Source organism: Echeneis naucrates, chromosome 24 (genome assembly GCF_900963305.1).
Source record: "Echeneis naucrates chromosome 24, fEcheNa1.1, whole genome shotgun sequence".
NCBI lineage: Eukaryota > Metazoa > Chordata > Actinopteri > Carangiformes > Echeneidae > Echeneis > Echeneis naucrates.
In genome coordinates, this window is record NC_042534.1 from 5,358,199 (window position 1) to 5,372,551 (window position 14,353).

Below are 14,353 nucleotides of genomic sequence, written 5' to 3' on the forward strand. Positions count from 1 at the left end.
GCCCAAGAACAATGAATATGTTCTAAATGTTTTTCCCTTCTACTGCTGCTGAGCAGGCTTAATCAAAGCATCATCTTCTTCACCTCATTAGTGCCATGCAGACTTCTGCTGTGTCAGAGCTGGCAAAGATAATAGCTTCTTCTCTTAAATCAGCCTGAGCACAAAGGACAAAAGAGGGAGTGAGGATAATTTGTTTGTCCTGTGCTGTGAAAGCTTTGGGAAGAAAACAAATCCACCTCTGTGTCTGCCTTACCCTGCTCTTCAAAACTTTTCATCTTTCTATTCTTCCGTCTTTCTATTGATCAGCTGAACCAAGACAGCAAGAGAGAGACAGACAGAGAGAGGAGACACGCACATTTTGGGAGACTTCAATTGAACAAAAACTAAAATACAAGGTTAGAAGAAGGGGACATGTGGGTGCAGTGGTCCAAATGATGCATGCATCAGCAAGGGATACAAGCTCCAACAGAATCAGGCCGATGTGTCACTTATTCCTTACTGCAGACTCTCAGAGGTTTAACCGCTTCCCCACTAGTGTGCCGTCAATTTTCCTTTTTAATGAAATTCTTTTTAAAAAGCCCCAAAACTTGTTTCCCTTCTTTTCACAAGCGAACAGGGAATCCATTCTCTTTCTCTCTTTTGTGGCTGTGTGCTACTTGAAATTTATGTTGCCATTTACAGGAGAAAATCTGCTGCTCAAAGAGCTAAAGACTATGACCAAGAGCTAAATAACCCTCACAGCTCATTCATAAGTTCAGGACTGAAGGTAAGAAAAGGACAGATGTTCTCTTCATGGCCTACAGAACACAAAAACTGATGATCCTCCTCAGACTTTCCCCCTTTTTTATGGTTCTTTCTTTTTCCCATCTTCTCATCTCAGATCAAAGATAACTGGTCCTTATCACAGATCCTGAAAACCAATCACTCCCACTTCTCGTTGTTGGCACTTTCATCCATCACATTTCTTGTAAATTCCTCTCCTTCCCGCTACATTTGACCAGATCCCCTTCTCTCTCCCCCCACACTCAATACCTCATTTCTCTTTCTCACACACACACCTCGATCTTTTGTGTACATGGAAGCCAGCGGTGGTATTTTTGGTAGACAGAGAGCCTGGTGCTGTCTGAGCCAATAATGAAACCAATTCTGAGAACATATGTAGGGTAAAAAAAGGAATTTTAAAACAACAAAACAGATCACTTTAATGAAAGACAAAGTCTGACTTACATGCTTCCTGTGGCTGAGCTGCTGTCTGTGGGCAGAGAGCCGTTGGAGCGCTCCATCTGGGCCAACCTAAGAAAGAAAATCGCCATTAGGGAATAAAACTTTAACATTAAAAAACTGTCATCTCGTTAAAATGCAGAACATCAATTGGAACAAATGAAGATTTCTATACTACTGTAGCACCACAATCAAGATTTTACAATTTAGTAAAGTCAGGTTAAATGATAAAGAACCTGTTTAAAGGGGAATCTTTTCTTTTCTAATTTTTTCTGGTCCAGAAAGAGAAGCCATGCTAATGAGGCTGGTTCCCCTGACCACAGCCTGTATAAACCAAATTCCAGGCAGCAGTGCAGTTGTCTTGCAGTTTACCAACGTGAGCCGCAGATTATCTATCAGTTTGAAATTGAACTGGGGCACAGGAAGGAGACACAGGTCAAAGCTTACCATTGTGGGCATTTTTCCATGCAAATCCATAAAACACACAATAATCTATAATGTTAGAGTCGATTGAGATAATTTTGTAATTCATGGGGGCTCGTGCCTGGATCATTATTGATAAAACAAAGCAGCCAGAATCATTGAGTAAAGGTTAATTGTGTGTGACCAGCGGAAGGTTGCAGGCCAGACAAAGCAGCGCTGCGTCAAGACAATTCCTGATTAAAGCCTTGTGCGAAATGAGACTGGCTTGTTTTTACACAGGTAACCCTTGCCATTGTCTGAGAAGATAAGCTTTGGACTGATTAGATATTCATTCATCGGACAAGATGGGATTTATGCAACTGTGATGCTCATTATTTGGTTTATCTTAAAAATCAAATATGACAGGTTTTCAGCCTCAGTACAGCAAAACATTCGTCTTATGATGTTGGCAGTGATTAAATGCAGCTCACACGCTGTGAACATGGGTGTGTTGATGTATGCAGCAGTTTCATTTGAAGTGGGTGGCTGAAAACTGTTTTTGGGCTGATCTGTTGCAACTCTGATCCCAGCAGTAAATCCATTATGTCATCAGACGTAGTGGTGGGTGGCTGCCTGTTCTCTGGGTTCACTCACTGAGCAGCATTTTACAGCTATCAAACTGCTGTACAGCAAAAATGTTTGCGGGCCGTGTTTTGTGCAGATTCCAGATAACACTGTCTGTTGGGGATGAGGATGGGAGTCTGACTGCGGTCACTGCATGGAAACCGATTTCAAAATTCAGACCCTAAAAACTGTTTATTTGATTCTTTGATAGATACAGGCTTCGTTTCTGATTGATTCTGAGCAAAAGCATCAGGTTGAGATGAGTTTTGGTGTGTAATAAGAAAAGGAAAAAGCCGGCAAAAAGCAAAAGAATAGACAGCTATTCTTTGCAATCAAAAATAACCACCCAATATGGATCCTAGAGGCAACAAATAAAGAAGACTGAGAGTCTCCTTGTTGAGAAATGACCCTGAAGCTATACTGAGCAGTGATGACGAAGCAACGACAAATGCTGGTTGGACACGAGTTGCTTCAAAAACCTCCTTCTATCACATCTTTCCAACGTTGAAATTAGGGCCCCTCTGTATGTCAGCTGGCTCTCCACCCTCAACGTTCAAACATCGTCATTTAGAGGAGTTATAAACACTTTGGATTTCTGACAGGATCAGATAATATGACTTTATTCCTATCAAACACAAAGAACTGCAATATCTTCAAACACTGAATTTAGTTCTGTTTTTCTTTTGATTTCATTCCATTTAGTCCAAATCCCATTTATATGTTTTAAATTTCTGCTGCTCCTTTAACAAAGCATAATATAGCTTTGTTTAATGTGATTTTCCCTAGCTTTAAGGCAGCTGCTGTTGTCCATGTATTTCATGCTTTTAAAATCATTGTGCAGATTTGATTTGGTTGTAATGTCTATATCTCATTCTTGTGCCTTTAATTCTTGTATAAAGAAAATGCAGGTAAGGTCCTTGGAAAGTGGATGTCCCCTATAATGAAGCTATAATGAGTTTAATTTACAACATTAAAATGCAGTTAGCAATCATTTATATCTGCTTTACGGTGTCTGACATGATGAGATGATGACTGGAAAACGCAGTGCGTACCTGCTGGCATACTGCTCTATCCTGGAATGGGTGTCATCATGAGAGAGCTGAGGTGACTGGGACAGCCTGGAAATGAATGGGGTAATGGAGATGAATGAGATTCAGCATGCTCACACAACCTCATTAACACACAAGATGTACAGGCACATGCACGCAAAGTAATGACCCTTCACAACATCACCTAGAAAACAAATCTGATGATCCTAGAAACAGAAATAGGAGAGCAGCATGATCTACGGAGCAGTTGGATGCTTTTTGACAGCCAGTGCTGGGATGATCAACTGAATACTAGCTGGGTGCTTGAGAGAGGAGAAGGAGGTGACGGTGAGGAGACAGTGAGGTGAGGTTTTTCTGGTGGCATGTTTAGCCGGTGGGTCAGGTGGGCAAGCGCACAGGCAACATGCAGTGCAATTAGGGCTTAGTCGATGTGGGAGGAAATAAGCGAGGAGAGAACGGAGTGAAGGAGGTGTTGCTGAAAGGCATTCCAGTCTGAAGACGGCTGGTGTTTCTGTTGGCGAAGATACTCACTCATACTGCTCCGGACACATGCTGATGAGGGTGACAGGACTGTAAGAGAATCGGAGGGAGGGAGGGAGGGAGGGTGGGTGGGTGGGTGGCAAGGGAAGTAAAAAGGTACCACAAAACATTTGAGCATCAAAATCCACTCAAGAGGGAAAGAAACCAAAACACAGCAGGTGGTGAAAGAGTCTGCCTGGATGAACAGCCGGACACAAAACACAGGGAAGGCATGTAAGAGCACATGTGAAACAGTCACTGCTATCAACACCAAGCATCATTTCTTCCTATTTTATGTAAAACCTGCTTCAAAATAGACCCGTGACACATAAAATATGTAGCTGACAGTCACATCTGAAAGGATGGAAATATGAAAATGGACCAGTCTGTGTGTGTGTGTGTGTGTGTGTGTGTGTGAGACAGCTAACACGGGGTTGAGTACGTCAGCTGCATAGAGAATGATATGGCCCATATTCTTTCCCTTTTCTCATTTATTTGCTGCAGGATTTACTGAAATAGCACACCAGACTAAACCATGCATACAACAGAACATGTTTTCTGGTTAATCTGTTATTGAGTACATTATGTTACAAATGTAGAGCTGGAATATGGAAGTAGAAAGCAGCAAACAAGGCCAACTGTTGTTTAGAGTTTTTGGAAATATAATAAGCAAAGTAATATGATGGAAGCCTGTGTGTTCTTGTCACAGTTTTTAAAGTTTCTAATCCATGGTAGTTGTTGCTGTTGCTATTCTTAGAGATGCACAGTATAAATTGTTATTTGTCAACAAAAAGAGCAGCTTCTTATCTCAGAAATGTAGAAATGTGTGAAATTCGTGGAGGAGGCTGGCTACAAATTGGTAAGATAACAGTTAATGCTTACATTATTTTGTCTCACGGTTTTCTGCTTACATTAAAGCAGGGAAATTCAGAGATAGATGTGTGGAATGGTGGTTATGTTTTTCACAGCAGGGCAGCCGGTGCAGTCACACTTCTGTAGCTGCGAGGAGAATTTAAAATGCAGCTAGAGACCCAGACAGAAAAGACTTTTAAAAAATGGGAGAAAGAGAAAAAGAGAAATCGGGGTCGACAGGGCAGACTGAGCTAACTACTGAGAGTTTAAAATGCAGCATTTTACGCCCCCATCTGCATCTCTGCCAGAAAGAACAGTCGGTGTGCTCTTTTGTTTTTCAGGCTGATGCATCTTTGATAAAAACTGATCGCTTCGAAAAGTGTAGATACTTTTGCTTTCACCGAAATTTGTCCCAGGTAACATCACTTCTGAAATTCCTTTAACTATCAGATGGGTGCACCGGAGAAGCAGTCAGGAGAAAAACGTGGGTAATGAAGAGGGAGGGAGAAGACATCAAAAATAAATCATGTATAAAACATAAGTGGAAAAAAATATGACTAAAGCAGAGTGTGAGAAAGACAATAGAGATGATGGGACTATTTGGGAGCTGACAGAGGTGGAGCGTGTTGTACCTGCTGAGGCACAGCGTCAGAGCAGAGCTCGGTTCATCTCACCTCTGCTGGTATTGTGCTAAATGTGCTAAATGTTTCAACTGGCTGAGCTGCTTTCAGAATTTATGGGTAGAGTGAGCCTGAAATTAAAAACAATATTCATGAGAGATCCCCATTCAATCTGTCATGATTTTTTTTTTCTCAACTGCCTCAATAAAAAAATTATTAAAAAAATAAATAAATAAAAAATCTTTTATTATGATCCATATGAGTGTACTTCAGAACATCAAAAAGCATGGCTAGTCTTCAAAGTGAGAAATATTTAATCTTTCTTCCTCTGCCTTGTGAGTGGGTACTGATCTGAATGAGCTCACAGGTCAATCAAACTCACACACCACGAGAGCATATTTAACACAGACATTCTGACTCAATCTTAAATGAGAAAAGTTAATGTCTTCAAAGTCACGTGAATGTGGAGCTTGGAGTAAAGAAGTCTGAATGGATATCGGCTGAGCAATGGGCACTCTATTGCAAGATGTAAACCCCACGAAGACGGTCATGTTGTTTAAAAAATCTGGCTCACTAATACGATCAAATCTTAGCAACAAGTCTACTGTGTTCCTCAGGATCTCTTAAAAAAAAAAAAAATGGAAGCAAAGCAAACTGTGAAAAGATGTCTTCTCTCATCTTTTAATGTATCTGTTATAATCATACAACACGCATTTTCACTGTGTTTTCTTTGGGAATCCTCTGAAAGGCTTCTAAAAATCCATTTAGTCCACCATGCTGTGGTAGTCACTCTATCGCAGTTAGCACTGCTTCTCCCTGCTCTCCCACTCCTCCGGTTTCTGTGCCAGGGATAAAACACGATCTGTGCATGCTAACAAATCTGTCTGTTTACTGGAAGAAATCTAGAGGTCTGCAAACAGCAAAGAAAAGTGAGTGAGTGGCCTATATTCAAACAGTGTTACTTCTCTGCACATAGAAGCATTAACCATTAATGTTTTAAATAGCGTGTAGATAGTGCGCATGAATAATATATGATAATAAACAAATGAATCAGCTGCTAATTGGAAAATCTGTGTTCAAAACCATTAACCTCTCTGAGAGGCCTAATGCAGGGTGAAATGCAAAAACCAACAGCGAGTGGGAAACCATTAGGAGGGTTTTTCTGACATTATCAAATACAACTGTGACAAACCAAAAATCTTATACGGTGTGAAATTAAGCAGATATAAGTGGGAGATGGGAGTGGGTGGTGTTTTGCTCTCTCAAGGTGGAGGGAGACGGTGGGTGGAATTAAAACACAGAAATGATGATACAAGAGGAGAGAGGAGACAGACAGAGTGAGTGCATTAAAGAGGCCAATTATACTGAAGGCAATCTAATTTCCTCTTCTGCTGCTACACTGCTTCAAAATTTTTACTTCTTAAAAGTTCCCTTTGTTCAGACAAGCAATGGAGCCTGACAATGCATTAAAAAGGTTTTCGGGGGGATATTTAAAAAAAAAAAAAAGAAATGTCTTCCTCCTAAAGTTGTACACACAGAGAGAAACTGGAAATATTCTGTCTGTCTGTTACTTCATAATCCATAAATGAGGCTGAAAAATTGGGAGCAATCTCATTCTTATTACAAGCAACATGGCAGCAAATGTTATGATGTTTACCTAATCTGTATAATTCCTCTTCTTTAGCAGGGACCAGACCTTGTACCAATTATAGAAAAATCCATTTCAATTTGGGTCACAGTGTTATTCGTTTCAGTGATAGGAAGATGACAGGACCCGCAGACTGTGACAGTACAGGTCTAAAATGAATGTGGTATGCAGAGCATTTCTAATTGATCATATAGACAGTTTAAAAAAAATCCACCGCTTCCTTCTGCGCATAAAGCTGTCTCTAGGGAACACGAGCCCAGGACAACATGTGGATAGCCCACAGCTCACAGGCCACACGGGAAAATGATGGCCATGAAATGATCCTAACTTTCTCCAAGTCTCCATTCCCTTGTGCCATATTTTTAAAAGATCTCCAAGTTTCTCCTGCAATTCCTCTACGTTTTAGAAGCATTTATCAGGCAGGCAGCTCCGCAGGAGTCATTTTTCAACGAGGATGGGAGGTGAGAATGGAGCGAGGTCGGAGGCGAGGAGGAGGAGGAAGGCAAACAAGGATTGGAGGGATGAAAGAGGGAGTGCAATCCATTTGAGAGACGACTGCATGTAACTGGATGTTGTGGGAAAATCTATCGTAGGTGGATGGATGAGTTGCTTTTTGTGCACGAGTTGAGTTTTCACTGCTCAAAAGACGCAACTATTTTAAGTCAAAGAGCACAAGTGGGAAATGTCAGAATATGATATCAGGAGTGACTGACTCACAGCAGAGAAGCAGAGAAAAAGGGGGAAAATGTGATGTAGAGAAAAACACAAAGGCAAAAATTGTGTGATTGTGTTGGAGTGTTAAGACTCCACATCTTTCACAGGGCTGAGGCTGGAGAAACTCTCCTCCCTTTCAGTGTGACTCCAAGTGGCTTTAGGACAGCAGAAAGGCGATGCCAGACAACCCCCCCGGATATAAAACTAAACAATACATCAGTGAATCAGCACCGCTCTGATTCATAAATAAAATAAGGGGGTTACTCACGTCTCCATGTTGTCTCCCTCCAGAACCGTCTGCACAGGCAGGTAGCCAAGTCGGGGATGTTTGGCAAAGTACTTCTTGGATCGAAATTTATTCTTCAGCACTTTGGTGAAATCGCGCATGTCCTCACCTGATGTCGTCTGCAAGAGACCCAGAGGGAAAGGTTATTTATTACAGTGTGCACTCATGTGTGTGTGTGTATGTGTGTGTTTGTGCTCATAAGCAGCATATTCATTCGTGTTTTCATAATTAGATACTCAGCGACAGTGTTCCTCGGGCAAAAGCGGTTTCTGCCATGCAAGCAAACAGCAAATTACCACAACAATCTGTCCAGGGGGTGAGCAAATCCTTCTGCAGAGGATTCAGACAACCACTGCCGAACACACACGCACACAGACAACACAATTCAGTCATGGACTGAACAGAAAGTTCACTTGGTTTATTGACTAATCCACACAATTTCAGACGGTAGCTTAAGCAATCCAACATCATCTTCAGAACAATTAGGCTCCATACTGGAGAAGATGGTGTGTGGTTGTGCTTTTGTGTAAACTCCCTCCTGGGCAGTTGGGCTGAACACATTTTTTACTTTTTCACGTTTTACTTGTTTTGTTAGAAACTGACAGGAGCAGACAGAGAGAAGAAAAGAGGCCAAAAAGTGCAGATGACTTGAATTAAAGGTCTGCAGACTCAATCAGATAATTGATGCAGATACAGTTTTTTGTTGACTCCGGATGTGCGACAGCTCAGATGAGCAATGTCTCATCTTGAGAAAGGAATAAACATTGTGGTGCAGCATTAAACAGCAGAACAGCCTAAATCTGCCTTCTTCAGTATCACTGACTAAGTCCACTGGAACTATGAAAATGGCCATAAAAATCCAAACCAAATAAAAAATAATAAAAAAATAAATAAAATTGGGGGGCAATAAAACAAACAGTAAGACAAAGATGAAGGAAACAATCTTATTAAATGACTGCAGTGAGCTTCTCGAAAGCCACAATCTATCTGCTCCTCTGTGCGGAATCTGTTTTTCTCTGGCATCCTTATTCAACAGGGACTTGATATTTTATATAAGTATAAAACTAGAACACAATTAGTTTTGAACATGTGGAGACGGGTAGAAATATTTATTTATCACACTTTTATTTTCTGAGAAAACAAACAGAACCAATAAAAAACAAATAAAGTTAATTTGAACTGCAGGATTTAAAAGTGGATTCAGTTGAGTGTTCATTAAATTTCTGACAGGAGTTACATACTTATGTCTTAGTTGCTTGCAGCTTGGCAATGCTCTGTTGACTTTCTATCGATTTAAGGTATTTTAAGTTAAAAACAAAAGCTCTGTTGGACATACAGAGGGTATGAACAGGGATGCTAATGTCATATTATAGCTTTATAGTGTGATTCAAAGTGGAATTGTTCGTGGTTTTCTTGCTTGTGTTTGACAGCCGTTAGATCATTGTTCAAACAGAAGAGAAGTCGGTGCACCACTGTAAGGTGTTTGGCATTGTGAAGGAAGCTGTCCTCTAAAATGTGCCTGTATTTGGCTCCATTCAGCATCTTTCAGTCGTTCCTGCTGAAAAGCCTGCACAGTCTGCTGCTGTCCGAGCCATTCTTCAAAGCAGTGATGATGATAAGTTGCGACTAGTTTCTGGCAGGAGAAGTGCTTTACATTATGGCAGATAAGTTCAAATATTTACTTGATCAGTGCATACAATCTTTTGTCTTATGCGCTCTATTCTTCACAGTCTACTGTGCGGCTTCCAGGCTGCTGTCATGAGCACCTTTCCTGACAAATGGACCAGATCTCGGCAGCAACGACTGCTGTCCTGCTGGCAGGAAGTGTTGTCATGGCAGTTCTATCAGTGTGCTCCTTAAATTCACTGTCATCTAAACAAAGTATACAAGGACCGTTTACAAGAATTTGAAAGCACCTCAGCTGCAGATTTGGTGTGAATTCTAACCAAATTTAAACATCCCACATATGTTATGATTGGTTATATCGACTTTAAAATACACATTATGGGTTATTGTGCACACATTAATGGGCTAATACTGATCAAATCAACATTAAATTCTAAGATTTAAAACAGCAGCGCAAACAAAAGCCTGAGTCCTTATTATCTAATTCCTCATTTCTGGAAAAGATGACAATTAGTACACTACTGAGTGATCAACATATGCAATACCTGAAAACCAATCTTCCATTTGAAGTGTTTGTTTCTGCAACAAAGACTAAAACATATTAATGTGTTTGTTTTTTTTTTCAAGTGATGGCAAGAGGCTGCTGGGTGTTTAAACTCAGGAAGGAGTCTGCCCCCTAAAACTGCTGCTCCAAAGTCAATATCTATCCCATTTGCGAAATTGAAAAAGCAAATTAAAAGACAGAAATGAGAAATGTCTCGTCTCCAGTCACTCAAAGTTTGATGCTAAGCAGTTCTGAAGGGAGTCGGCCCGCAGGAGTGCAATCCTAAATGAGAAAGAGCGCAGTGTTCAATTTCACCAAGCCCCCTCTTTTCTCATATCCTTCTCTCAGCTTGGTAGTAAAGAGAAATAACACTTTCTGGCAGAAAGTATAAAAGACCTCAGAGAGCCATGACCATTTTAACATTTTAAAACACGGGGTAAGATGAGGCTTCAGTCAGCACTTTGTTTATGAAACTGTAACATGATACACAAATCAGTAAATTGCTGAATTTTGGCAAGTACTGCACACTATTATGAATCCTCTAATAGACAGGAAGTCCCTGAGACATAAGTGCTGAATATTCAGGGGGTTAGTGGACAGAGTCAGTGGCTTACATGACAAGAGGAAGTGGACAGTTCTGACAAAAGACAAGTCGCTAAGTTTGTGCGCACACGCTTTCATTAAATGGATGGGCAGAGTGTGTGAGCATGTGGAAAAGAGAGCTAAACGGTTGACCAATGTGTGTGTCTGTGTGGGTTTGTGTGTAGCTCCCTCACCGGTGTGCAGTACTCCACCATGGGGTAGTTGAGCTTGTGGCCCTTGGCGGTGCGCCCAGAAAAGAAGCAGCTCTGACACACGTCGTAGTTGAAGTGCTTCAGACTGCGATACCTAAAAAAAGGAGAGAGCGTGAGAGGAGGGGAGAGTAGGTGAAATGTGAGATTAGTGCGATTGGGAAGTGGTGTTCATAGATGTCAATTTATTGTCCACAGGGTCCGTTAGTGTATGTGTGTGTGTGCGTTTGTGTTAGGGACAGAGAGCGAGAGATGTGTGCACACAAGCTTGCAACATGTATGTACCACAACATGAAATATTTCCAGGCTACTAGAGAGCTGCAGATTTCGCTCTCACACATCTGTCCTCCAAACACACACACACACACACACACACACACACACACACACACACACACACACACACACACACACTTCAATATGCTGACAGTGTGACAGACAGTTGGATTTGGACCAAAACACAACAACGTGACACCAACTGTCAGGATGTTGTCCTCGGCAGGAGCTGCAGCCAAGAGGCCATTTAACAGCTAAATTGAGACAGGAGCCATTCAGACATAATAGCTTAAGTCTTTTATCTCTCTCTCCTCTCTGGCTTTCCCAAGGTTAGCTGACTGATGAGTTACGAGAGAGTCATATATCAAAGGATACAACAGTGTGCGCGACACCACCAAGCCAAATGTGCCATTACTTGCTGACATATAGCATATTCCTATGATGAGAGCTTGTTAATTCACCTTCACAGTAAAAGTTGCAAAGATGGCCCAAAATTAGTGTTTGCTGACCAACAACTGGGTTAATAAAATACGCCGTGCATTTGGTCTTCTTGGGTTCAATACTTGATACTTTTATAATATACACACACATGCACACAGTATAAAGTCTTGTTTTTTTTTTGTTTTTTTTTTTTTGCCTCAGACTGAAAGAACTCCCTGTTTAAGACGGGGAATGAAACAGGAAGAAAGTAAGACCATCAGACACATCTATGAAAACATTATGAAGGTCTTTTGCATCACCATAATTTAACAGTGCATGTTGAATGTGGTTTGGTATCTTGATAAATATGGTGGCTGAGCTGAAGTTGGTCACATTGAAACATTTCTGCTGACGCACTATCCTTTCTCATTTGTTTTTTTATGATCGCACGTATGATGCCAGAATAAAAGCTGCTACTCACAATACCTAAATAAATAAAACGAGTGAAAAAGCACAACTGTTGTCATGTTTCAAGACCACACAAAATGCCTGCGATGCATTTTTCTTCCTGCTCCTCCCCCACTCCCCCCGTTCCCGCTCATCGATCAATGACAGAACCTGGGAGACGTGTACTTCATCAAATGTCCGACTGAATGTCTCTTTCTGCTGGCAAAGCAATGGATCTGAAGGGGACAATTCTGCCACCCGGCTTACTGTGGTATTAGACTTATCTCCGCAGAAAAAGTGTATGCCTGCTCAAAAATTGAACTTTATGAAAAGTTGACTGGGTTAGGGCTGCACACAGAAAATGTGTTCAACCTGTTCTACCTGTTCTACCTGTTACTGTAGAAGTCTTGATTGATTAGGAACCAACTGAAACAAGGCCAAAGGTTGTGTGTGTTGTCCGAGGGTGGTCTATTTTACAGTGTTTACCAAGCCAATGGTTTCCTGTGAACTTTGTAAATGTGGCGGTGGTGTTTGTGTGCGTGTGTGTGTTTGCGTGTATGAGGGTGTTGTTGTTTGTGAGTTTGTGTGTATGTTTCATTGTAAACCTCCAGATGGTATTTAGTCAGTGGTGTATCAGCTGCTGACATTTAGATAAATGCCTGCCCTCCAGAGCAGATCTGCCCTTTATGCTCAAGCAGGAGAGAACAACTCAGAGCAGCGCTACATTTTGTGTATGTGCATGTGTGTGTGCGTGCCTGTGTGTGTTTGGCCTATTACATGTTTCATACTTGTCACCTCAATCTTTTACGAGTGTTCCATAAAAGCTCAATTAAATGCTAAATATGAGCCGGCAAGCGTGTTTACCTGAAGCCAACAATAGGACACTCTTTGCAGATGTTACATTTAGCCTGATGTTTGGCCGTCTCTGCAGCAGCCACCCTGTGCAGCACTGGGAGCCAAACCATGGACTGAGGCTCCAGACGCATCCAGTCCACAAACTGCCTGGGCTCCAGCTCCACCTTATTGGTCACCTGAGCAGAAAAGAGGTGCAGCCAAAATTAAAACGCCATTTCAGAAACCATATAGAGTTAACAGATTCTATAAAGGTTAAACAAGGAGAGTTGATAAACTGTAAAGCTGAACTGTATTCATGAAAGAGGGCCATGAACAACACCGTTCCCAGGAAGGAATGAGAGGCTGTAATTCTTTGCTTGTTACCAAAACCCTAATAAGAAGCAGGAAAATTTAAGATGACCATTCGTTATAAAGTGACAATTCCCTCGGGCATGGAATGGTCTTGAATTGTGGACATGACTAAATAACTTTTATGAGTATGTTACTCATGTTTATTGGTAGAAGTATTTTACGATAAACATTGATTTTACCAGCCTCACAGCCTCTGCTCTACATGCTCATAGCTCTCAGCAAGCAGCTATGAACACCCCAAAATGACTGCTCTTGAATGCTGCCTCATAGTTTTGAAGGTGTAATCGTTAATGTAACCTCTACTCACACAGAGCGAACACAATTTGTTTTAAAATTTGTTGTTGTGAAGAGTATTGACTTTGCCACATTTGTCCCTTTTGCAAACAACTTATTGATTAAAGAAAACATTAATCAGTACAGCGGCATCGACGAGATATATTTAAGTAGAATCCAAGTTCAGCTGCAGATTATCACAAAATCCTTTCAGGAGCCGAAATGTTGTGAGAACCTTCATGGCTGCTGGTAGCACTATACCAATCAAAGACAGCCTTTCCATCATCCCTGACAGAAGAAAGGGGCAGCGAATGCAGCAGAGAACTGAATATATTTGAAATGAAAAGAGAGAATAATCAAAAGGAAATTCAGCACATATGGTGTGCGTGTGCGTGTGTGTGTGTGTGTGTGTGTGTGTGTGTATGTGTGTGTGTGTGGGTGTATGCTCCCTTGATCCCTTCCCAAAGCTTAAGGTGTATGAGACTGTACAGTGTCTCAATCTATTTAGCATTTCCTCCCAAATATACTATTGATGCTACAAAGCAAACTAAAAGGAAGCACATTCAAACATGAAACGTGGGATCAAAGATCGGCTTACTAAATTAATATTCACAACTAGTTTTCAAAAAACATTCAACGGTGAGCTTTGGTGAATTCATTGCACAAAATTTCCAAAAGGGGTCAAGTACCAAGTCTGCCATAAAATATTTAATCAGATTTCGACTCATCATTACTTATGAAAAGTTTTTCTCTTCCTAAAAACGATAAAAGAAGTGTAGTTGGCAGTCGGTTGGGCTAAAACAGGATAAGAAGGGGTCTTTAAGAATCTGGTGGA

The 14,353-nt window shown here is 41.1% G+C and overlaps 1 protein-coding gene across 7 annotated transcripts in view; it reads right to left on the reverse strand.

Moving 5' to 3' along the window:
- The window catches only part of utrn (utrophin), a 145,752-nt gene that overhangs the window by 12,728 nt on the left and 118,671 nt on the right, over positions 1–14,353 (reverse strand). For 6 of the 7 annotated variants that reach the window (XM_029496424.1, XM_029496425.1, XM_029496423.1 and 3 more), the window contains 6 exons: positions 12,904–13,070; positions 10,882–10,993; positions 7,918–8,054; positions 3,828–3,866; positions 3,300–3,365; positions 1,228–1,293 (listed from right to left, as the gene is read on the reverse strand). In XM_029496424.1, the coding sequence (XP_029352284.1) occupies positions 1,228–1,293; positions 3,300–3,365; positions 3,828–3,866; positions 7,918–8,054; positions 10,882–10,993; positions 12,904–13,070 (587 nt within the window). The remainder of the gene's footprint in view (positions 1–1,227; positions 1,294–3,299; positions 3,366–3,827; positions 3,867–7,917; positions 8,055–10,881; positions 10,994–12,903; positions 13,071–14,353) is intronic. The other variant, XM_029496426.1, reaches the window with a different exon arrangement.